The sequence below is a fragment of the Filicampus tigris genome, chromosome 7 (assembly GCF_054856515.1).
Source record: "Filicampus tigris isolate MCC_2025a chromosome 7, RoL_Ftig_1.0, whole genome shotgun sequence".
Taxonomy (NCBI): domain Eukaryota; kingdom Metazoa; phylum Chordata; class Actinopteri; order Syngnathiformes; family Syngnathidae; genus Filicampus; species Filicampus tigris.
The window spans coordinates 2,359,375-2,385,074 of NC_141223.1; the positions used below are offsets into that span (position 1 = coordinate 2,359,375).

Below are 25,700 nucleotides of genomic sequence, written 5' to 3' on the forward strand. Positions count from 1 at the left end.
TTTTTCTAATAACAGGACACAGCACCACAATGTTACATGTCAAGTTCTGGAAGCAAAGCTATTCTACTTTTTTTTATTTTTTTTTTATTTTTTTATTTTATGAACTTGAAAATTAACAGCCTTTTTAATGTAAAAACCTAAATGAGGGGGTTTCCTCTGAACACACAAAAGATGGGAAATGTATAGTTAAGAATCTTTAAAAAAATAATTACTTGGAGTTATTTTGTGACATGATGCAAGCTTGCATGAACTCCATCTTTTGCCAGTATTCTGCATTTTTAGAATTAGAAAATTGGCACTGACAGCCAAACAAGAAATCAGATGAACTAGTACGTAAGTGACATAGTACAACACATCATTAACATCTGATATGATGCCCAAAAATACCCAAAAGGCACACCACAGAGATGTCAACATGTTTTTTTTTATGCCCCAGTTAGTTGTAAAAAAATCCCCTGTAATCTGCATTGTTCATTGCACATGAAAGTGACCACGAAAGCACCACAACATTGTGCAAAAACGAATGCGCAAAAAATGTGCACTTGGAATTTGATATACTTACATTTGATGACAGAAAGAGATGCACAGCCAGTCCACATTCAACATGGAAAGCACAATTTCCTACCATAATGAGCGGCCTTCAAAATATGGCCGCATCACCCACATTTGATTGTGGATGAAAATTTAATTTTCCTCTGGCTCAGAAAATTAATGAGCCATAAATGAAGGTCAGAAGCTGTCTGTCAAAAAAATAATAATTACTTTTTCATTTGCAAACGCAGCCTTAAATAGATTGTGTTTTAATAATGCAATCACATTTTGTTCTTAGGAAAATCTGAGCACCACAAACTATAAGCCATTTTGTGATGACAACACAGGGTGTTATTCTTACAGTATCCATGAAGACGCTTTATAATTCAACATCTAATGCAAAAGGAAATCAATAGACACATCGCTTCTTTCTATAAATCAAATCACAGAATTATATCTTACGGGCTCCATCAACTGCACAAAGCTCGAGCCGGCTGGCCCAATATAGTGCATTGTGTTTCCTAACCTTTATTGGGCAGAGGCACCCATTTTACACAAGCAAAATTTGATGGCGCACCACCAAACAAAATGTCATCTAAAACAACTAAATGTAGTTGACGTTGTAACGCTGAAGATGGCGGTAGTGATTCTCGCGTCTGTTATAACAGTTTAATTTCGAAAGTAGAAGAAGAGGGGAGGCGGAAACGTCGTGAAATTTCTTTGCAACAACTGATAAACGGGGGAAAAAAGAAGGATTATCGGCAACAAATTACACTGAGCAATCATGTAATTTTTTGCTCAAACTCCGCTCGCAGACGTTTTCTACACCAGTTTTTGGTGCAAGAGTTTGCTACTCTCAGCCGCTTGCTAACGTTAGCCTTTAGCTTATCTGTACGTAAACAACGGCGCTAAACACGAACGATCCTGAACGCGCAGTACAAAAATAAACTCTTAGTCAACTGTTACAGAGGTGAGTCCTTTTCTCTTCCTATCATGCCTAAAATCAATGACAGTTTCCGCGGTGACGTTCAGCTCAGAGGAGAATTTTCTGTGTGATTGTAAACTCTGATGACTTATTTAAACGTTCTTCGTTTTCTTGCTCACAAAGATGGAGTCACTCAACACTTTTGAATCGGAGATGGAGGCTGACGGGCAGGGCAGCTATTCTCTTTTTCCATCTCTGGATAGCATTGCTGGTCTGTCTGGGACGGCTGACACACTCGAAAGGTTTGTTGTCGTCTTTGCGATAAAGGGGACAGGATGACACTCGCACCACTGCTTGTTGATATACACCCACGGGTCACAACATTAGGTACACCTGTACGGTCATGATGTTGAATTAAGGTTCAGTTTTCTTTGAGGGACATTTGTTTTCTATTAATTGAATGAGCGTTTACAGTGAGCCACCCAGTGAAATCGCAGAGAAGCCAAACCTCACCTGGCTCGATGCTGCTCAGGTTTGTGCTTTTCCATCACCCCGTTTTACTATTGTGAACAGACTAAGGTCAGAAAACGTTGACTATTTATTTTATTTTGCGGACGACATGTAGATTGTTTTGGAGGAAGCTGGACATCCCATGCACATAAAGGAGATTAAGCAGAGGATCATCGACCGGGGACTTGTTCAGTCCAAGTATGGCCATTTACTACAGTTGCTTCATCTTATCGCCCGATAAGAAGCAATAAATAGCCAAGCTTGAATAAAATCAAGGTTGTTGTATAAACTGCGTATAATCACTTTGCTCTGTTTGCAGCGCAAAGTCAAGTCTGGAAGCTGTCATGTACCGCGAGGTAAGCGGGACCTCACACTTTGTACATTCACCCGTTCTGTTCAGTCGATGCTACGCACACTTCATTTTGAGTTAATTTAGTCTTGCTTCCATCCTCTCACATCACCACGCTCACCCGAACTGGGGCAGATAACGAAGGTGCAGGCAACCTCGTGTTGAGCTGCACGAGCAAGTTCTTAGTAAACTGACCGCCACGATGCGGCATCCTCCAGCCCGGACGCGTCTGCCTCAGTCTCACGTTATGTTTCAGACACAAAAAGGCAGCAGGAGATTCAAGAGGATTGAAAACAGAAATGGAGTCTTTGCATTGCTGGTGAGTTGAACGGGGGCAGTAACGCAATAGTCGCACTGCGTTCAAATGTCGTAGAATAATTGCAAGGATTGAATGATTTCAATGCTTTGAGCCACGTTGTTCGACTGTTGAAGAGCCCGTCGGTGCTTGTTTGGAGTGGGATTTTGTAAACATTGACGCGTACTCACAGCTCAGATCCCCAGTCGAAATCATTTTGTGTCCCATTCTTTTTGTGCGTTGCGCATGGCATCGGTTATCATTTCGCCATTTCCTCGATGGTTTTTGTTTTGATCCATTCTCTTGGGGGTTGTGGGATCTCCCGGTGTTCATTGTCTTTTCCCTCAGACAGATGCCGAGCGGCAGCAGGCTCTGAAGGCCTTCACCGCTCAGGCCTTCCTCGGCACACCGCAGCAGAACATCGTCTCCGCTACGGGATCCGGCGGCGCCGCCGCCCCCGCCGCCGCCCCCTTCCCGTCGCCTGCCGTCCCCTCGGAGAACAAAGCCAAGATGAGGAGAGGAGCACGGAAAAAAATGAACGAAAAGTACCGGCTGAAGTACCTTCGACTACGCAAAGCAGCGCGTGCCATGATATTTGTGAGTAGGCAAAGGTCTTCAGGAGAATTGCTTTCATTGTCGGACTTGGACAAAATACAGTTGAACCTTTCAAATTAAACCTTTATTCACTGTATAGGCAATTAAAAAAATAAAAAAGTTAAAATACTCTTAAAGCGGAAGTTAAACCCACAATTTTCTTTACAATCATGTACTATACAGCCCCACTAGTTGAAACTCGATATTCTGATTCACAGCTCACCTGTTTTCTGAAGCTGAGCCATGATCGGTTATTACCCGAGCCCCGAGCAACCGTCATTTTCAGTCGACAGCAAGTGACAAAATGGCCGCCCCCCCCCGAGATGGATAAAAACGTGTGGATTTTACTTCCCAACTCATATTCCACAAACGCTTTCACTCATTTGATGCCTACCTCGTGCTAACTCGTGTTTTAAAAAAAAAATTTTTATAAACCAATCGAATAGCGCCATCCACAGGTTAACTTGAGAAATGCATTTTTTTTTATGCTCAAGGGTCGAATGCAATTAATCACAAAGTTTCAGGCCTGGGAAGCATTGCAATGACGTGCATTCGCCAGCAGATGTCATCAGTGTTGTTTATCAGACCATAGCCAGTACTGTTTTGTGGCTAGAAAAAGAAACAGGAAGAAGCTACTAACGGCCTTTCCGGGTGACTTTAGTGCAAATCGTGAGATTCCAATTTTTTTACTGTACTGTTTATATATCTGAGGTGTGATAAAAGCAACAAATATCGGTGTCAAAGTTTTAATTGAAGTCTTTTCACAAAACCCTCAATTTCACCGTTTTTTTTTTTCTAAGAAACAAGATTTTCAGTGAAATTTGCCCATGTTCTACTGCGGATTACTAAAGAATGACAAATGCTTGAAACAACCTTTTTTTCCCGATGAAAGAAGATAGTCGTATCTTTCTATTGGTAGCTCTAGCCATAAAACACAATATTCTGTGTTCAAAATCCTCGAAAATAGCTCAGGAGCTCGGCGACTGGCAGGCATTTCATCGGCTAATATCAAAATGCTCACACCGAGGGTTCGGTCCCTCATTTTCACGTCCCCTCGTCTTGCCGCAATAAAAAAAAATTGGAAGTGCAGGTGAGCAGCTCAATATTTTATCCAGCAATTCCACTGAAATTCAGGATGGCCCAACTTTTAACTGAGGTTCTACTGTCAAGAACCTTTTCTTGTCTGTGACATTTGTCATCCGCGTGCAGGAAAACGCGGCTTTGCATGACGAAGTTGCCCATTTAGAAGAGAAGTTTTTAAGAGCAAAGGAAGAGCGCCAGTAAGTAAATACACAGCTTGATCGATCTAATCCCTTAAAGTCACATTTTCTTCTGAAAGTTATCATTGTTTGAATGGCTCGATAGTCGTATTTTTGATCTATGGTCGGCTTGAAAATGTGTTCACATGGCATGGGAATTTTTCGGAATGTCCAGATTGTTGCTGTTGCACTACCAGTCTCTGTCGGAGGGCGACCTCCTGGCCACGCCCAGCTCGACCACTCATCCCGCCGTGGCGGCTGCCGCGACGAGCTGCGGCGCTGGAGGACCCCCCGGCCTGTGCGGGACGCACATCCTCACATCTGTGGCGCCGGCGGTGGACGAGGGGCAGCTTAAAAAACCCAAGAAGGAACGAAAAGAGCGAGGCCGGGAGAACGGAAAGGATGAGCGTGAGTGCACTTGTCAAGCACTTGGGGGGGACCGTGACATTGTGAAAAAGTTGATATTCTAAACAGGGGTAGACCGACCATCGGCCGGGCCAATTATCGGCGGCGACGAATATCGGTATCGGCCTTTTGGAAAAAAAAAAAGAAATCAATCTAAATTTCAGATCACTTTATAAGGGATTCTAACTGGCCCTGGCAACACTCTGCACTTTTTGTTTTTGTTTGAAATCAAAACAAAAAAAACTGAAATTTTAACATTTCTGTCATTATGAAATTTTCGAGAACTTTATTTACGGTAGAAAATACACTGAGCTATTGTTTTAAGTTTTTAAAACTTTATAAGAAATGCCGATGACACTGGGAGCTCCCTGAACTGTTTGTTAGAATTGTACAACAAAGATGTATAATAATTATAATTAAAAAAAAAAAAATCAACATTATGCAAATTTGAAAAAAAAATTCAAAAACATGCTTGAATACGTTCAAACAACGTTAAGAGCTTTCATTTTTTTTTAGATTTTTTTTTTTTTGCAAATATTTTCCTTTTTGCTGAAAATGAATATCGGCTCCAAATATCGATTATCGGCCCTGAAAAAGTCATATCGGCCCGTCTCCAATTGTAATATTTCAATGATTTGTAGTTCCAAAGAAAATGACAAAGAAGAGAAAACTGGCTGACGGATCCCGCAAGCTGGTGCAGCCCATCCCGCTCGACTCCTGCGGCCGCCCCGTCTTCCCCATCGTGCTGGGGGGCCTGACGCTCTACAGCTTGGGCGAGGTCAGTCAAGTCACACAAAAGACGCAGCGCCGGCGGCGCCTCGGCGGACGCAAACCTTTGCCGACCTCTCCGCAGATCATCACGGACCGAATGTTTTTCCACGACGAATGTGCCATCTACCCGGTGGGCTTTTGCAGCACGCGGGTCTTTGCCGGCATGAAAAACCCCGAGCTGCAATGCCTCTACACCTGCCAAATCAAAGACGGAGGAAGCGGACCGCAGGTAATCATCACGCATGACGCGTTTTGAGCATGTGCTAACTAAGTCCGTTGCAGGGGATATGCTCTCAAGGTCAAGTTTAAACGTGATCATTTTCCCTTCCCGTTTGCTTTGGCTTAGTTTGAGATTGTGCCCGAAGACGATCCCCAGAATGCCATCGTGGCCTCTTCCGCCCTGACGTGCCATTCCAACTTGCTCAACGCCATCGCGGCCGCCAGGTACCAAACTGATCAATCGTCACAACTAAGAACAGACAAAAGAAACGTGGACTTGCTTTAGTGTAGGTTAGAGAGAGACCAATGTTTTTTTCCAGGGCCGATTATTAGTAGTCAAGGTGGCCAATAATCGATATTTGGAGCCGATATTCATTTTCAGTGAAAGGAAATTATTGGCAGTCACAAAAACAAAACAAAAGAAAACCTCTGAACTTTGTTGTAACGTCTTCAAGCATATGTTTAATGAACAATTTTTCAGATTTGCATAATGGTGATTTTTATTTTATTATTATTACTACAATTTGACAATATTTTTGTCCGAAATGTTAAGCTTTCACATTTTTTGTTTTTATTCCAACAGTTTTGAATTGATTTATCGGGCAACAGATTTTTAAAAAAAGGCGGATGCCGATATTCGTCAAAACGCCGAATATCGCCGCCGATAATCGAACCCGTCCGATAATCGTCTATCCCTAGTTTAGATGCTCCCTGAGCTGAAGTCTCACGAGATATGGCTTTCTTCCTATAAATTTTAGTTCTACTCCAAATGGGCTTTGACTGTTTTTTTTTCTTCTCAGTTCCAAGGTTGTTGCCCCAATCGTGCCATCCGGAGCCGACTTCTTTGGCTTCTCTCACCCCGCCGTCCAGAATCTCATCCAGAGTTGTCCCGGAGCGCGCAAGTGTAACAAGTATGTTTATCTACGATACTTTTTTTTTTGCTTTTTGCATTCTCTCACACGTGTCCGGCACGTCGTATCCGCTTTCCGTTTTGCCGTCTCGTTTGTCCTCCCAGCTACCGATGGATACGTTTCGAAGTGTGTCGCCCGGGCGATGGCCAGAATCCTCACAGCCTGTCGGAGGACAACGCCTCCATCAACTTTGAGGCCTATCAGCGGCACCGGCGCTTTGGCGACGAGCCGGAGCAAATCTCAGGTATGCTTGCCAAATGCTGATTTGAAAAGAAAGAACCGTCGATATTTCCTGCATTTGCAGAACGATTTTGAACTGTGACTGTAACATGTATGCACTGAAACAGATTCTTTCCCAACAGTGTCTTTTAACACGGCAGCAACTTTGCTCACAGAACAAAACCAAGACGATAAACAGTACTCCTCTTCATTTCACGGCCCACTAGCACTCCACTTTGTCAGGCAACGTCCACCTATACTTGCGCATACCACCTAATTGCTGACCTAGTGCATAGCGCCCTCGCCTGTTCAACCCCTGCACCTGCAGTCACAGCCTGTTCATGGCAATTGTGTTGTATTGCAATTCCGGTCAGACCGCCCCCTAGCGCTGGAAGAAAAAGCCACAGAATAGCCGCACCTTTATTTATAGAAGCCGCCTGGTTCAAAATATAGTACGGAAAATACGTTTTTTTTTTTTTTTTTTTTTTTTAGGCCAGTGTCCAGAATGTATGTACTCTAAAGAGACAAAAGTTATTGTCTTCGCTTCTAACTAAAAGTGAATAAGGACAAACGATTGTTGCCGGAATGCGTGTTGACTTCATCTCTGAGTTTCTAGTCGGTGCCCTGATTAGACGAGGAAAGAACGTAGGTCTCAAAAGCGCTCTGAATATTTCATCGTGTGGTCTCTTTCTTTTAGCACAGACACTGCAGTGTTCTAGCGCCTCGCACCTGACCGCCACAGCCGCCAAGCCGTCCACTTCCTACTTCAGCTCCTGACGTTTCCTTGCGCCTGAAAGGCCTCCGAGGTCGCAACAGTTGACGGGACAAGGACGGCAAAACTCATCATCTGTTAGCCGGGCCCACAAACGTCGACCGCGTGTTTCCTGCGTTGTTCCCAAATAGGAGCTCAATTCAAATGGACTTTTGTATTTGTTCAATTTCTGCAAACGAGAAGCAGTGATTTGTGTGGTCAAGCTTTCATTGAAATAAAACCATGTGGCATTCATGCAGTCCTGGGATAATAATTATTCTTATTGACAGCGGTTAGTGCTGTAAAGCGATTGAATTTTTAAAAACTAATTAATCGCAAAATCTTCCATGATTAATCGCGATTAATCCTATTGTTTTACCAATATTGAGTAAAATTTTGGAATTAACGTGGGGGAAAAAAAAAAGACAAATATTTCTATTCAAAGACTGTTCTAATAGCTTTCTTTGACCCTTGAGTACAATTCTTTTTCTGTAAAATGCAACTGTTGAACGATACACACATTTTTATTTATATAAAAACATCTTTCCAGATAGAATAGTTGTTAGCGGTTGTGACGCTCGCGCCATGAGCTCGATAGCGATTGACGATGAAAGGGGGCGCAGGTAGGGCGGTGTTGGCGCCGTAAACAGGACACGCTTTAAAATCGCACGGCCAGTCTTTCCACGCGTATCGCAGAGCTGCCGCTTTACTCGTCGCATTGCAGACGCTGGCTAATACCTGGATGGTGGTGGGAGCCCACTGGATGATGGGAGCTGACACCCAAATGGACTTGGACCCACATGGAACCCGTGACTGTGAGCAGCAGATCTTGCGGGTGAGGAAAAAAAAAAAGAAAGAATATTTTAGCGATAAATGGCTTGATTGAGACAATTTATCAATTTACGGACACAAGAGCTCAGGGCAAGGTAAAATACTATACACTCACGGGAAAAAATATTACACTTGAGTTCTTGTTCTTTTTTTTTTTAAAGTTAAACCAAACATTTTTTTTTCCAGAATATGTTCTTCACATGCCCACTAGTCCAAACACTGCATTCCGATTAATATTGCGTTTGTGGATGTCCACCCGTTTTTTAGCTAGCACAGGGGGCGGCCATTTTGTCACTTCCGTCGACCGCATATATACGGCTGCAAAGTCAATGGAAGCCTCCCACCGTCCGCGTTCATCACCTCAAAGATGTCTTTGGACGACTTGACAGCCACGGCTTGGTCGTAGGTGATGTTGACGTACGTCCGAGTGGACAGGATCTGTTTGGGGAAAGGTCCAAGGAAGGCCGCGCCCTTCTCGTTGTAGGCCACCGCCCGTGCTCCAAGTGTCAGTCTGTATGCTACGTCCTGCTTGTCGCGAGGGTGGATGCTGCGCGCACACACACACACGCACACACACACACGCACGCTTTGATGTCACACCGTCCACGTGGGAGACCGTTTGTCGGCTCCGGAGAGCAGTTTCACTTTCAAAGATGTCACGTGAACCCGTTTCCAAATGTTTTATTTTGATTCGACAAAAAAAAAAGAAAGCTCATCAGTCTGCTTTCGTGACTACGGAAATCTGAATAAACATTGTTGAGGGGCTGAAATTTGCATCTAAAAATAAAAGGTGTCTCAATGATAATCAAATCTCAAAACGAATTATCGATGAATCGTCGTAGCTTTAGTTCCTTCCCTTTTCCTTTATTCTTAAAAGGTTTTCTTACGTGCCGTACGGTGAGGTCTCATCCGGTAAATCCAAAGCCACAGCCATGAAGGTCCTTTGCAGGCGAGAGTTGGGAACGAAGCCTTTGTCGGCTGTCTGGTGCCAGCGGATGTTTGGAAAGCCGTCATCCGCGGAGCCTTTTATGTTGGTGCACAGCTGTATCGGGGGAGAAGTCGATCACTGTCCAAAAGGCACTTGACAAGATAGCGACAATGACTGGTGAAAGACTCCTCCTGTTATCGGTATTTAAAACTCAGAGGAGCTCTAACTATAGATTGTTTCAATAATTGAGTTTTTTTTTTTAAAGTTTTCATTTCCATCCCTTTACTAAAAACGGGACATTATTTCAAATCGACGGTGCAAAAAAAAAAAAAAAACGCACAATAAATTAGGATTCAGTTCCTGGTTTGGCCCGCAGCGTGTCAGAAAACAAGCAAACATGTCGAGCGAATGCTTTCCAAAGTAAAAGCATTTGCACGCCTTTTATTTCCATTCAAAGCAAAGGCAACCAGTCTGCTTTCATGGAGGACTGCAGAAGTCATCCGAGAATATTTACCGTTAAGACGCTGACATTCCAAGGATTTGGGCAATTTAAAAATTAAACAAGGTCTGCAAACGATTAATCGTTTCGCAGAAGAATCCAGCATTGCTCATAAAAGTACCTGGACAAATCCAAAGGGAAAGTCCATAGCCGTCTGTCCACCTGAGCCCAGGTGAAATGCCATCCTCCAGTCATCAATCATGGCAGGGAAAGAACAGTTGTACTTGTCTTGATGATAATTAGCATTTCTCTCACCTAAAAAAAAAAAAAAAAAAAAAAAAAAGCGAGCCATCTCTACCGGTGTGTTTCGATCTATTGAATCGGTTCCGACTGTGCACGTTACCTTGGTACCAGAGGGCTCCTTTGAGTGTCATGTTGAGCAGAGGGTGGATCATCGCATTCCACAGGACGGAGTTGTCCGTTTGTGAACTGGGGACGAAGATTTTAGACCCCCTTCAGAGCCGTGGCCCCCAGCCTTTTATTCTGCCACGGACTGGCAACCATCTGCCTATCGCCGGTGAACGTTCTTTGCCTACCTACTTTTCCCTCTGGTCCAGTCCACATTGCTGAAGCGCTCTCGAAGATGACCAGGCTTCGACGGGCGTGCCCCCCCAACACGACTCCACCAGTCCTATCGGGTACTTGAGGTTCTCGTACATGTAACGGCCGAAGAGCCAACACACTGCTGAGAAGTGTGACAGGCCGGCTGGCGACAAAACACGCCGCCTTCTCAAAAGCAGTCTTTGGACCGCAATATGGACAAACAAACCACTTCCTTACCCGCTTCAGGCACGGACCACGGAAGCGTCACTCCAATCAGATCAGTCAGCTCACGGTCGCTCGTCTTCAAGGAAACCATAAAAGGCCTCACGTGAGGATACTTGGATGCGAGAGACAGTTCCTCAGATGCATTGAAAATCTGTTAACGGGGATTAAAAAAAAAACAAAATTAAAAAAAAAATGACATTTTTGAAACCTAACCTAGTGGTACAGGCGGGTCCTCGGTTTACAATGATCCCGGCATTCATCATTTTGAGGGTGCGAACGGCACTGTTACGTGGCACGTGCTCGGTCACCGCCATACTTGCAGTTTTTTTTTTTTTTTAAATCGACACTCTAGAATTTTATTTCATATAAATGACAGAAAATACCCCTCCATCGCAGGCTACGGGTTTTGCGGATTTTTGTTATTTTTTGTATAGTTAATAACTAGGGATGTAACGATTCACTCAAGCCCCGATTCGATTTTCAGATCCCGATTTTCGATTCGATTTTTTAAAAATTGACGTTTGGCGCAAACGCATCATTTCATCTACACATTCCGAATGTGCATCTGGAATGAAAAAACGTTTCAAGACATCATTTTTTAGATGAAATTAAGCAACTCGAGTTTCGATTAATCGAATCGATTCATTGGGGTGAATCGATTTTCGATTAATCGTTACATCCCTAGCAATAACCCTTCGCTGTTGTAAATCTTGACCATTCTGTGTGAATTTCCAAACGACGCGTTTCAACATAAACGATAGACAATACATTTTCTAAATCTGTCAACCAGTCAGTCATGTATGCATTTTAGGGATGTAACGATTCATCGAAAATCGATTTAAACTGCTTTAAATATGCATCGGTGTAAAACAAAAATACAAGAATCGATATTGAAATTTTGATCACAAAAGGATTTGAAATGCTAACAGTACATTTATTTATTTTCATGTTTTGTGTTCTGGCACTAACAAAACACCCACAAGACAAAAATGTCGTTATAAAGTCAAAATAATAATTTTTGGTGAAGTTTGTAACAAGGACGAAATGCAGATGTTAAAATAAAAACATCTTTCGGTTATAAAATGACCATTTATTCTGTTAAAAAAAAAAAAAAAAAAAAAGAATCTAAGAAATCGAATCGTGAACTGAAAATCGAAAATCGAATCGCATCTTGAGTGAATCGTTCCATCCCTAATTGGATTTTCTATGCTTCCTGCTGACCTGCGATGTTTTAAAGTACATGTTGCTCTGACCACCGCATAGCCAAACGTCGCCGAACAGCACGTCCGTCAGAGTGGCCGAAGTGTTGTGAAGCCTTGCCGTCACGTTGTAGGGACCACCGGCCTCCATGGGGTCCAGGGTGACTCGCCAGATGCCTGCATGGGTCACAGTGGACCGTAATGCTTTCAATTTCAACTTAGTCCTCATTCATTGCATGAGACGCATTCCACACCCACCAACTATAGCTCAATTTACAGTATAAATCTCTACATTTTTTTTTTTTTTTTTTTAATTAGGGGCTAGCTTGTGGAAAAAAAAAAATGTCGATCGGATCCCTGAAACGGCAGCTTACAAAGTCAGTTACAGAAATGTCAATTCACACATAGCCCCAGAACCTCTGCAGTGACACCTCTTCAATTTGCCTGATGTTTATTTTATTCTATCTATCCTTATGATGCAATTTTCATTTTTTTTTTTTTACATTTAATATCATTGTTATTATTGTATGCATGCACATTTTTCTTGCATATTATTATATATATATATTTTTTTTTTACAAAAGCATAATATTGGAGAATGCTATTTTTCCTTTTTCTATTTTTTCGAATGTTCCATTCATTTTAAGAAGGAAAGAAGATTTGAGATCAAATCCCGCAAACTTAACAGGAACAATAAGCTGTGATTTAGCGGAGGGAACAAACCTGATGCTCGTCATGCAAATACGGTGGACGCCCGCTATTCGCCGGGCCGGCCGAAGGATTGCAAAAATGTGAGAATAATTGGCGACCATTTTAATTTATTTTTTTTTTTTTAAAAAGGGAATATACCTCAAAAAGCATTTTCACAATAAAATGGGGTTATCTTAAAAAAAACACGGGGGACGCACGCGCTCATTATACATCCCCGTAGCTGGACTTGCTATCCTGTTGAACGTTGCCAGCGGTGGTGGGAGTCGGTCTCCAAACGGACAACAGAGAGCACTGCAGAGAAGGATGTATTTATGGCACTCGTTCCCTATGCTCATTAAACTCAACTCCAGATTGTTCTTTTCGCTCTCAATTTTTTGATCGGCTGTGACGCGTTTGCCAATTTCATTGGTCAGATTTGACGAGTCTAAATTTAAATCTATTGACGTCAGTAAAAATTCATAAATGAACGGCATTACTTTCAAAGTCTCGGGGTTCAAAGAGTGGGGGAAAAGGAACGACTTATAGTTTGGAAATTACGGTATATACATATTGGGATTTTTTTTTTTTTTTCCTTCTAATTTTTTAAATAAAATCAGCAATTCGATCAGTCTGCAAATGCTGAACCACGAGTTTGCGGGGGGTGCACTGTACTTTGTTGTCACCATTAGTTTCAAGGCACTTGAAGTACATCTTTATGCCTCTGTCAGGATCAGGTTTGTCAGGTTTGACCTCCTTTCTTTCTTTTTTTTTTTTTTTTGTTTGTTTAGTTTTTTTTTTTTTTTTTTTTTTTTAATCACAGCCCTGTGGATGTTTGTACAAAACCTCCCGCTCGACATTTACCTTTCTCCACAGTGACCGGTGAGCTGTTGTATTTCATCGGTCCTGACAAGTAGACTGTGACCTGGGCACCCTCGGGCTCGCCGTAGCCCCACACGATGGCTCTCTCCGGAGACTTCTGCAGCACCATGTGGTTGCCATAGTAGGATGCAAAGCCAAAAGACACCGCATCTACACACACACGGACACACGGCTGCTCTTGAAACAAAGCCTTACATGTTCATCTAGACAAACTTGCCAAATACTGTGTAAAAAAAAAAAAAAAAAAAAAAAAAAGACTGACTCATCACCATTGTTTCATGAGTTAAAAAAAAAAAGAAGACAAAGGGGAATTATTCAAGTGAGAGTGGGCCATACCATAAAGCAGCAGTTAGCATAATTTGACGATAGCAGTCGAAGGTAACGGTTCCCATTTTAACGTTGCCATACTGTTTGTTTGTTCTCATAATTACGACATTGACTGAAAGGATTTGCCTTTGCTCTTGTCGTGTAGGCAATCAGTACTCCAGTTTCAACAGTGAAAAAAAGATTTGTCAACTTGCCACTATTGCAAAACTGGAAAAAAAAAAAATATATATATATATATATATATATTTTATGCCTTTAATCCTTCTTATATCCTTTATAGTATTCACATTTAGTGTGGTCTTAAAATTGCTTAGTAGAGGTCAAAGTTAACTTCAATTTCAATGTCACGCTTGTGATGACTTTCCCCTAGTACAAATGTATTATTCTTATATGACTTTATTATCGTCGTATTAAGACTATTGGGAATTACTGAAGCCCTAATACTGTATACGTTTGTAGAGTACAAGTTATTCCATCTGTGATATTCACCATTTTTTTCCTGATAAAATTCCCACGTTATTCTGGGAAAAAAAATTACATTCATTAATCGGAATTTATGACTTGATTCCAGTTCAATTAGAATTTGGTTCTTATTGTTTCCATATGATTTAGTTTGGCCCTATTACTACTTTTTAGAGTACAACTAATACGTCAATTGCTACTGTGATTGATTCTGGTAAAAATGTGACTTCAGTATCAAAATTGAGGCTTTACTTCCCATTTAAAGAAATGACGACCTACTGCAATTCTTACAATCAATAACATGATTGAACTGGTCCCTAATATTGGAGCATTTAAGTAGTTATTGCAATTGACTTCTGTCTTTGGGCTCAGTTTTAACTATAATCTCAGGACCGCAATTTGAGACGGGCATTCCTTAGACTCACGAGGACAAGCTTCGTCCAGATTGCGTCCACTATGCTAGCTCACTTTAGCAGAGCTTTCAGAATAGCATCAGGACCGAGGTAGCTCCTTTTTTTCTTTTTTTTTTTTTTTTTTTTAGTGCGGTCGATGATCTCCCCAGCGTACTGCTAATGGATCGGATCAGACTTTGAATCCCTTAGTTCCAATGTACATTCTCACTCTGCTCGGCCACATTATTTTGACTTGAGTGCTCATAAGTACCCATCCATTTCCGACCCTTTCTTTTCATTAGAGTTGTGGGTGCGCTGGAGCCAATCTCAGCTGACTGGGTGGAAGGCGGGGTCAGCCAGCCGAGAGAGCACTTCTAAACAAATTGACATTCTCAACTACTGTGGATATGGTGTAACCCCCCCCCCCCCCCCACCCCCTTCAAATGCCATTTTTTGGTGATATAAACAATGAGACCAAGTTAAAATCAATTGAAGAAGAAAATATGTGTCCAGAATTACCCATACGCATTCAAACTCCTTCTAAATGGGTATCCGCACACGCCTACCCAATTTTACGTGTCTCTGATTAATCCTAAATCCAGTTGTTCTAGTAGGCTTTTCTTGACATGCGTTTGCGTTTGATTTCTAGCAGAAGCCTGAAGGTTTGAGTATTTTTTTTTTTTTTTTTGCCATCACGGACAGCCATTTTGAACCGTGCAAAATTCACTCTACCTTGTCTAAGGCTCCACTTGCAGCTCGATAGAACGACAGCCCCAAAGCGTGACAATACTTGACTGCAGGTACAGTGTGGCGTTCTTTTGGTGACAAATGGATTTGTTTACCAATCAATGCTAGCAGCACATAGTTACAGGCAGGACAATTCGCAGTTCTTCCGTTACATGCCATAAAATACAATAAACCTGCTTATAGCCACCTGTTGCCATTCGTTAGTTAATGGACCAAATGATTCTATTGTACATGACGTTAAAGTGAGACGGGCGGTGTCTTTCCGTTCAAATATTGAGACGGTTCCTATTTGGGCCCCGTGAATATCCTTAACGTTGTATTAATGTTAATGCCGAAAGTATTTCCCCCCCCAAAATCAAGATAGTAATCTTCCCTTTACTTCAGCCCGATACGTTTTACCGAGGAAGAACCGAAACAAAGTGTTTTTTTGTTTTGTTTGTTTCTACTCACCGCGGCGTTGAAAGGAAGCAAAAAACAGAAGAAGCAATGCACAAAAGAGCAAAACCGACGTAAGCAGGTAGCCCCACAACAGAAATGCCAGTTTAGGAAAATATCTTGTCATGTTTACACGCGCTTAGTTCCAACTTCTACTGGACGTTTACAGTGGAAAAGTGACAGAGACAACTGTGAGTGCATTTCCTGATTTGCATGCGTGAATGCATTATGCATCCACCTCCTCGACCCAGGAACAGGTTGCACTTTCCACAGGCTGGGCGTGAGAGCACATCCACAGGGGGAGGAATTACATACTGCCGTTCGATAAAGTTTTGGACAATTGTCAAAAAGTTAAGATGGACTTGATTTCATAAAACGCACATTGGTCTTTTTGTACATATTCACAGTAGTGGAATGTGTTACAACGTTTTTTTTTTTTTTTTTTACTTAAACTGCGTGTGCGCGGCTGCGCGCCCCAGCGGGAAAGCGACGTGATGACGTCAGAACACGTGCGCGGTCCCGGTACTCGTGCGTCTCATGTGGCGGAAGAGAGTTTAATATGGGGTTAAAATCATGCCAAAGCCTCACAAACACACAAAACATGATTTACTCACACTCAACAATGCATTTGGTTTTGCACATAAGCGCAAGTACAAACTAAAATATTTCAAGTACACAAAAATAAACAAAACAAAAAAACAAGCAAAAAAATAGAACAAGCACGTGACATTTTTATTTTTTAAACGTGATTGTTGTCTTGTTTTTGTACTTGAAGGATATTTTTTTTGTAATTGAAGAAATGTTTCCTTGTCTGTGAAAAATAAGCTCGATTTTTATCTCTGTCCTGTGAAAAACACTTACCGGGTATCTCCAATTTTGGAAACTTTTTTAATGTTCACTTTAATGCGATGTTTGTAAGGCGGAAACATGATTCATGTAAAAATAAGAACATTTAAAAAAAATGGAGATAAATGTTTTTCACATGACAGCGACGATTTGTTTCTGAAGCAGGATGTATTTGTTCGATAGTTACAAAAAACCCAAAATGCATTGGTTTGTGAATGATTTATATTTGCAAAATACTGACTTCATGAATTGTTGGGTGCGAGTAGTCATGTTTTTTGTCAAAATGGACGACCCCTCCCCCCCCTGCTCCCGAGATGGCTAAAAACGTGCGTATTCTGCGACTTAAGTTATATTCCACAAACACAATACCAATCATAATGCCGCGTTTAGACTAGTGGGGCTGCATAGAACATTTGGGAGAATTTTTGTGGGGTTGACTTCCACTTTAGTCAATCATTTATACCTCCTCTTACAATAACTTCCACTGAGTGACAACAGCATTGAAATTTAGTGTAATTTCATGCGATCTTGATTATCTTTTGCTGGCGAAGGCAACCTCGACTTCTTCTTGTCTCACTATAGTCGCTTGTGGAAAATGGTTGTTCAATTCAATCCTCGCCCCGAAAAGTCGGCTGCAATCACGACTGAATAGATCGAGGGAGGCCAGGCTGAGTTTTAATCATCTTAAATGAATAAATAATACCACACATCATTCGGATGATAACGCGTTTTCTCTCCTCAATGTATGATTTGTGTGTTGCTTTGACTGACACTGACCGATCCTGACTCACGACCTTCTTTCCTCACTACAGTAGCTCCGAAACTATGCCGTTGACGGCGCACTGATAAAAGAAACACTGCAATCATTCAGCGTCACCTCCATATGTGTGGATTTATTTATCATGTTCCTCCAGACAACATTGAACTAACGTGGATAGAGCGTTTCAAACCAAGGGCAAATTAGACAGGAGAAAATAGGATTGGGAAATAGCGACGGGCTCCTTCAGCGATCAGTGGAATGGGCCCGGGGCCGTTCCATCAAATTTCGCAGCTAATTTCATGCGCGGCGGTGACGGATGCAGATGTGTTTGTGGCACCATGCGTGAACCAAGATTTATGACCGCCGTCGAAGGCCCTCGTAGCTCCCTTGATGCAACATCCGTCATGTGATGAATCTCTCGAATTAGCGCCTCCCTTTAAGACACTCAGCAGCTATTACGTGCAAGAGAGGAGGCGGAGCTTCGCCTCGACTGCTGACACTATACCAGGGGTGTCAAACTCATTTTTGTCGCGGGCCGCATCACAGTTTTGGTATCCCTCGGAGGGCCGTTACAACTGTGAAGCCATGTAAATGTACGATTGCCTTATATCAAGGCGTACACACGACGCATTTTTGGATAACAACTTTTGAACTCATCAGCTAGTAAATAGTTTGTTCAACTATTTTTCAATTTATTTTAAAGGAGGGATCACTGATAAAGGCTTGCAATATCTCATATTTACTGTCAAAAATGAATTTGAAAGAAACATGTCAAGTCAACACGCATGATTTGCCTTCGCGGGCCACATAGAATTATGTCGCGGGCTGGATCTGGCCCCCGGGCCTTGAGTTTGACACCTGTGCTCTATACAGTAGTTTGCCCTCTCTCAGTAGAAACCGCAGGCAAATGAGACCCAAATCAGATTTGAATCAGATTTTTTTTTTTTTTTTTTTTAATGACAGCGGCGCAATTACTATTTTTTCAAATGCGACCTGGGTCGCTTCCATGTGTGGTCCTAGATGGGATACGCATCGGATATTTTTAATTGCATATATCCGACATTGACGTCATCCGGAGCCCAAAATGCGCTCCGCGTGGGCGGAGGGACAGTGGAGAGATCGAATCCACAAAGTTGTTTTGAGTAACAGTATTGACTTTATATCTGACTTTAATTTAATCCTACTTGAAACATGAAGCATAAAGTGGACATTTATGGTCATAGTCGTAATTCAGCCACGGTACGGATCGATTCATTTTTTTACGCGCGGTTATGACGTGACGTCATCTTTTACTGACGTCTCCATGAAATGAGATCGAAAAGCCTCTCCTCATCATTTCCTCCAAATGCTAGATTTCTACCTCCTACCAAATCGTTGGACTGTAGAAATGCCCCGACACGCTGGACCACATTTACTTCCATAAACACTACGTCGTGAGAATGTCGTTTCTTCTTCTGCGCACGTGGGTCACTTTCGGGACGCATGTGGTCACACAAGAGAAAGCCCGGGGCCGAATTTATAATGCAATGTGAACGCTTTTCCCCCCCTGCCCCCCAAAAATTACAAAATTAAAAAAAGAATCGGAATTGACCCAAAATCCAAATTGAGCATTTAGACCTGAGGTGTGAAGCTAGCCAAAGTTATCCATTAAGTGCGAATGCTTATTTGCCTGTATATGCCCTGAAATTCACCATTTAATTTGCATTTGTAATAAACCGAGTGCTAATGTTCATAATATAGCTTTTATATACCAGCAGAATAACGGATGTTTGGATAATACTGCATATAATTGTTGCTCACACAAGAAGTCATGTTCAATCATCATTGTGCTTACGCCCCACTTAGTTTCATTTGATTGTTTTATAATGACCATGTATTTTCCCTTCCATTATTTCCTGTAATCATTATAATTAGGATGATACTCATTGCCGCCACATATTACAATGACTGAATCCTTCCATAGAACCATTTTCTCAACAATGGCGTTGGGTAAAATGCACAAGTCAGATGCGTAAACCTTTACACGACTGAACGAAAAGTAACTGAGGTGCCTCAAATGTCTTGACCTGCAGTGACTGCGCAAGAAGTCGACACCCAAGGGAAACTATAAGCCACTTTTTGAAGACATCTATTTTTTTTTTTTCTTCAAGAGCAGGCTCAAATTCTCTCTGTGTAATAGTCGGTGAAGATATTCATGTTCTCTTTGGATAAGTTGCACTAATTTAACAAAGTGACAATTAAAAAAAAAAAAAAAACATTTATTCCACCATCCTCTATGACTCAGTAAGTTATTTATTGATGAGTTCTTTATTTTACAGTATCACACTGATATTTTGATATTGCTTGAATACACAGTGCAAAAATGATCCAAAGTACGTGTCCCCATTTAGCAGGTTTAATTTATGCTCACACTGTGTGTAAAAAAAAAAAAAAAAAGCAGCTCTTCAGCCTCTCTGGTCATTATTCCAATATCACACAATTATTAATGAACTTTCTTTTTCAGTATCGTCATCGTTAAGTCGTCATAAGTGGAATTGAGCTGAATACAAAGCACAAAGTAAATGAGTATTGCATTAGCTTGACAGATATAGTCATTTGGTTTTGAAGCAACTTGCACACACACTACGGAGAAACTGCTCTGTTGTTGTACAATTGATTTGTCCTTTGTTTTGTTCTCTTTATTTCTCCAAGAAGTGACATTGAGCTCAGGAATCTCTTTTACAAGGGAGATCTGACCAAGGGAAGAAGTGAATAATTAAGGCACAATTCCCTCTCAAGAAAAACGGACATTCTCCCTCACTGTCGAAGAGGCATAAAAACGGAGACATGATTCACACATCTGACCGCTAGAGGGCCCCCATGACATGGCAGTGCAACAAGAAAATATGCCTGACAGACAATGTACACTACAGGTATGTGCCCTTTAGAACATACAGCTCATAAAGGGGTGACATATTCGTATTTTCAAATTTGGTATCATTGAAACTGTGTGTATGGTTCAAGCGCATTGTCTAATAAACTGTAGAATTCTTCATTCCACATAAGAATGTAACACAGGGCCACAGAATTACGCTTCTATCTTTATTTCAGCTCTAGCCGTCTACATAAGTGAGCCAGCGTGCTTTCATGCATTGTGTTCATTTGACCGCAGAAAACAGGAATTATATTCCATTGTGCATTTGTTGCAGTCGTCGCGAAGGCAGATTGAGCAGAAGAGAGGCTTTCTACAGCAAGAATCAAATATTGCTTTGGTTCCCAACGCACTGCAAAAAAAAAAAAAAAAAAAAAAACGACATCAGCAGCCTTCATGGCAAAGCCTCTGTGAATTAAAAGGCGGTGAACTCCCGGGCTGGTAAAGGTCACACACTGAACGGAATTAGCTGTTCATTTATTTATTTATTTATTTACTCTATTTCTGAGTTCACACTCAGCTCTGCTGCTCTGGAGGTGATAAATACTCAACCCCCCCCCCCCCCCGCCCCAAGAGCCTCGCCTACTTTATGCAGCTTTTCCTCATCTCGTGTGGCTTAGTGGAGTCATTTATCATGTCAATCCACCAATCAATCAAGTAAAGTCAATAGATACATTTTTCATAAATGGTGCCGTGAAAGCTACCCCAGCTTGTAGCTTTTTTTTTTCAAAAAAAGAGATCTTTTCATGACAAATGATCCAGCCATTTGCATCTATTTGCTAGATTATGAATACGTGTGAATGGTTGTTTTTATGTTCCCTCTGATCAGCTGGTGACCAGTTCAGAGTGTGCCCACCTCCCACCCAATCTCATCTGGGGCTAACAGACGGAGGGAAGCCCACCCGTGAAAAGGAATCTGTCGCCTCCAATGATGTGTGCTGCTGAGAACAGGAAGAGCAATTGGTGAAACGTCTTCTGTTGAGCCATCTTGAGTGCCAAGCGATGTCACTCACCGCACTCAGCAATCACAGCTGACCTGTTTTCTGAATCTGAGCCGCGATTGGTCGTTGTGAGCAGTTGTGATGTCATTTTCAGTCGACAGAAGGCAAAATGGCCGCCCCCGGAGACGGCCAAAAACGAGTGCATTTTGCTGCTCAACTTATATTGCGCAAACGCAAAATGAATCAGAATGTCGAGTTTCAAATAGTGGGCCCGCATAGAACATATTCTTGAAAAAAAGATGTTTGGGTTGCCTTTGGCTTTAATTAACCCTTTCATGCAAAGTGGTCACTACAGTGGACAGCTATGTAAAAGTTGCTTTCGCCTATATTAATTAATCTAAAAAATATATTTCGATTTTAAATAATAACATTAAATCATAATTAATGCATGAAAGGGTTAAAAATATTTTTAAAAATGTTGATTACTTAATATAGGCGAAAGCAACTTTTAAATAGCTGTCCACTGTAGTGACCACTATGCATGAAAGGGTTAAATATGCTCAATTATTTTTGGGTTACTCCAATACCTTATATGTTGGGAAAAAAATGCAATAAAACCCCCCCAAAAAAGGACGATACATTATTGATTTAAAAAAGATATATATTTCTCTGGTCTTTTCTGTCTTATGGCTGTTTAATATGCATGGTTTTGGAGTGCTAGTTTGAGCACCCACAATTGGTAAATGGGCTGGCGCTTTTCTACCGTCGGTACTCAAAACGCTTGATCCTGTTACCGCATTTACCGACCGATGACGCAGCATCAGGAGCAACTGGGGGTTCAGTATCTTGCAGGAATTGAACCCCTGCGCAGTGGGGGCTAATGGAACATGCAGCTAGTGGTAAGTAGCTGATTAAAATCTTCTGAAGGGAAGCTTGAATAACACACCATGGAGGAAATGTATTATTATTATTATTTTTTTTTTTATTAACGATGTACATCCCAGTGAGAATCCTGAAAATAAGAAGTATATGCTTTTTTTTTTTTTTTTTTTGGCACCAAAGTGCAACGTGCGTTTAGTATTACGCATTTCCGGTCGAAAAGTCAGACCACACGCCAAAAAAAAACTCCGTCAGAACGGCACCATTAACCGACAAAGTCATGCAACGATACTTGATCCACCTTTCTCCAAACATTTTTTTTAAACAACCATAATCATACTAAGACAAGAATATATTTGTGTTGACATAGTGGAAACTGTATAGCAGGATTGTCACACCATCAGATGCGTTTACCTTCCTAGATGTCTTGCAGTGTTTTGGTGACTGCAATGCACCATGGGAGCTAGTGTATAGTCGGACATGTATACCCACTACATCTCTACACGGACAGAATAGTGCAATAGTTGATAGCCTCACAGTCAAAAAGTGCCAGTGGCGAGTTTGCATGTTCTTCCTTGGGTACTTATACGGTCATTCAAATTTGACCTAAAAACTTCCAGAATAGTTCATGAAGATTTTATGATGGCGATTACGTCACACGATGTCTTCTAAATGTGAACACACTGAAGTTCGGGGTTGTGTTCCACCTTCCTGCTACGTTAATTTAATTCAGTCGGTTAATAAATGCAGCGCTTACCAGGAACATGGCCGCTGACTGTTCCAGGAAATACTGCATCACATGTGGTGATAAATATTTAAACAGCTCATGTGGATTCAGAGAACAAAACAGCAGTATGGCAAAGCAGCATCTTCGACACTCACATTTTAGCATGCAGCGCACATTCTCCCTCATGCATCTTACATCCTTCTTTTCTGCCGTGCAAAGCTTTTTTTTTTTTTTTTTTTTATTTACATAGCGCCGCACATTCCGCCGACATGACAACTCGACGCGCTCACAGTGTCGGAGAGGTATTCATTGTTTGTTGTTGTGCTTGCCGAGATTCGCATCGAGCTTTATTTTGCCACGTGCAACTAGTATTTGCAGTCCCAAGTTGCCACCGTACAAATGAAGGGCTAAATATTAGAAACGCATCTCAGCAAGATTGAGTGCAGTTCTATATGGAGGTATTCATCTAATTTTGGCACTTGGCAGTCCTCCATACAATAATAATAATACAATAACATAGAATGGTTGGTAATTCAATCAATTAATGACACATTTAATCATACATTGTTTTATTTAATTCCATATTTAATTAATAAATGAAACATTGAATGAATTAATGACACAGTTATTTAATGGTGCATTTATTCATTAGGTTGAGTCAATTCTACATTTAATGAATGAATGGAACATTTCATTAATGAATGATATTTTGAATGAAACATTTAATGGTGCATTTATTTATTTATTTAATTTGGGCACTTTCAGTCCTCCATAGAACACAGGACCATGAAATAATTAATCAAGTAGTGAAATCATTGAAAAAATATATTTTTTAAACATAAAATTGTTGGTAATTCAATTAATTAACGACACATTTAATCATACATTGATTCATTTAATTCCATGTTTAATTAATAAATTCAACATCGAATGAATTAATGACACATGTATTTAATGGTGCATGTATTCATTTGATTGATTTAATTCTACGTTTAATGAATGACTGGAACATTTCATGAACGAATGACATTTTGAATTCAACATTTAATGGTGCATTTATTTATTGAATTTTGGCACTTTCCGCCCTCCATAGTTCTAAACTACTATTTGGTTCATTTTCTTAACGTGCCTCTGACGTGTTAAGGGAAATGACATACACGATATTTTGCTAGCGCTCCTGTATTGATTGTGTTAGTAAATTGTCAACCTGTGTGCATTTGTGGCAGTCATCATGGGCAGGTGATTATGTTGTCAGAGTAAACCGAGGATGACATCTATTCGGTTCGGCACTGGGAAAAGAGTTGAGCGGACCAATGTTGCAGCTGTGGCTTTCCACATCACCTCCTTTTACATAAATGAAAGTGACACTTACAGCTTGGTGCGCAGTACTCCAATACATCATTGTCTTGGCCAGCGAGTAACTAAGTAACTGTCATACACTACACCAGCGAAAGTTGGCAGTGATAGATGAATAATGCATAATATAATGGAAACAATGGTGACAAAGTTAAGAGCATTAGTCGAGAACGACATCGCTAAAAGCACTCAAAGGACACAAAACGCCAGCATTCAACATTTGTCACCTGTGATAGCTAAAAGGAGGTCACTTTTTTTTTTTCCTCTTCTTCATTTGGTAACAAGATGAAATTGTTGCGTGAGGGAAAACAAAAACTGACCACTATAATAGTTGGCAATGACTTTTAACGTCCAGAGATAAACAGGCGAGGAGGTCATCTGATAAAGTTCAATCAAGTGGGGCAAACTGTTTTATTTATTTATTTATTTATTTATTTATTTATTAATTAATTATTAGTTTTTTAAATGTAGCTGACTTCCAAAGTGGGAGCGGTACAAAAGTGCGAGTTATTCTAAACGGGGGAAGAATGGGATGGGACAGTTTTTTTTTTTTTTTTTTAAGAAACATCCAGTATCTAAGCAACCCTTTCGGAGTACCCCTGATCTCAAGCAATGCAATTCAATCCCTCCTCACGTTCGCATCATTGACATTTAGAGCAAATTATACTTCGCAGACCTGCAATTGAGCGACGACCGGTCCTCACTTCTCGCCCAAAGTCATCTCACTTGCACTGATAGATGCCAGCCAACCAAAACAACAAATCCGCTCCTACCTTTGATATGTGATGCCGAGAACAGGATGAGTGCTGGTGTTTTTTTTCTTCTGTTGACCCATATTTGGTGCCAGGAGATGCCATCACATTTTTGGACCGGCAGCTTGGTTACTTTTTAAAACACGCTCATGGGCTCAGCGACAAAGTACTGACTCATCCATCAAAATCAATAGGGAGTCACCTAGTGCGATGCGGTTCAATCTCTCTATGCGTTCCCGTGGTTTATATTTAAAGCAGATTTCAGGTCGACTTCAGACCTTCATGACCGGCATCACAGTTAAGTCACTTGGATGATTTGTTTGGCAGTTTTTAAACCAGATGCCTTCCCTGACACAAATGACTGGGATTTGAACGCATCCAGGGCTGATTTTTAGAAAAAAAAAAATCTAGGGGGCGCTAGCGAGCTAAAACAAAAAAGATATATTGTTGATTTCGCCAGGCCTGATGTGTGCGCAAAGTTTCGTGAGATTTTCGTGCATGTTTAGACCCTCAAAATCTGCATTGTTTTATGTGAAAGGCAGCAGTATGTAAAAATACACTACATGGAAATAAAAGGTAAGATCTCCGAGTTTTAGGAACCACCAAGATATCTTAAATCCACTGCTAAGAAG

The 25,700-nt window shown here is 41.2% G+C and overlaps 2 protein-coding genes across 6 annotated transcripts in view; one reads left to right on the plus strand and one right to left on the minus strand.

Annotated features, from left to right (window-relative positions):
* The first annotated feature begins 1,193 nt into the window (after nt 1-1,193).
* tbrg1 (transforming growth factor beta regulator 1) lies at nt 1,194-7,994 on the plus strand. Of its 4 annotated transcripts, none has more exons than XM_086035860.1 (15): nt 1,194-1,501; nt 1,640-1,758; nt 1,931-1,988; nt 2,082-2,164; nt 2,286-2,322; nt 2,572-2,634; nt 2,959-3,207; nt 4,414-4,484; nt 4,639-4,871; nt 5,510-5,646; nt 5,722-5,868; nt 5,986-6,083; nt 6,659-6,769; nt 6,874-7,013; nt 7,686-7,994. In XM_086035860.1, the coding sequence occupies exons 2-15, from the start codon at nt 1,640-1,642 to the stop codon at nt 7,763-7,765; spliced, it is 1,626 nt and encodes a 541-aa protein (XP_085891986.1). In that variant the 5' UTR covers nt 1,194-1,501; the 3' UTR covers nt 7,766-7,994. The 4 variants fall into 4 exon arrangements, with proteins under 4 accessions (XP_085891986.1, XP_085891988.1, XP_085891989.1 ...); XM_086035862.1 differs by having other exon boundaries at nt 7,691-7,994; XM_086035863.1 differs by lacking the exon at nt 2,572-2,634.
* Nucleotides 7,995-8,244: 250 nt separating this feature from the next.
* The window catches only part of siae (sialic acid acetylesterase), a 93,369-nt gene continuing 75,913 nt past the window's right edge, over nt 8,245-25,700 (minus strand). Inside the window, exons 1-10 of one of the 2 annotated variants that reach the window (XM_086035865.1) lie at nt 15,912-16,176; nt 13,516-13,683; nt 11,987-12,141; nt 10,778-10,916; nt 10,538-10,703; nt 10,341-10,426; nt 10,119-10,252; nt 9,458-9,612; nt 8,931-9,117; nt 8,245-8,567 (exon numbers count right to left, since the gene is read on the minus strand). In XM_086035865.1, the coding sequence (XP_085891991.1) occupies nt 8,268-8,567; nt 8,931-9,117; nt 9,458-9,612; nt 10,119-10,252; nt 10,341-10,426; nt 10,538-10,703; nt 10,778-10,916; nt 11,987-12,141; nt 13,516-13,683; nt 15,912-16,023 (1,602 nt within the window). In that variant the 5' untranslated portion in view covers nt 16,024-16,176 and the 3' untranslated portion in view covers nt 8,245-8,267. Of the gene's footprint in view, nt 8,568-8,930; nt 9,118-9,457; nt 9,613-10,118; nt 10,253-10,340; nt 10,427-10,537; nt 10,704-10,777; nt 10,917-11,986; nt 12,142-13,515; nt 13,684-15,911; nt 16,177-25,700 lie in introns of those variants that run through there. The other variant, XM_086035866.1, reaches the window with a different exon arrangement.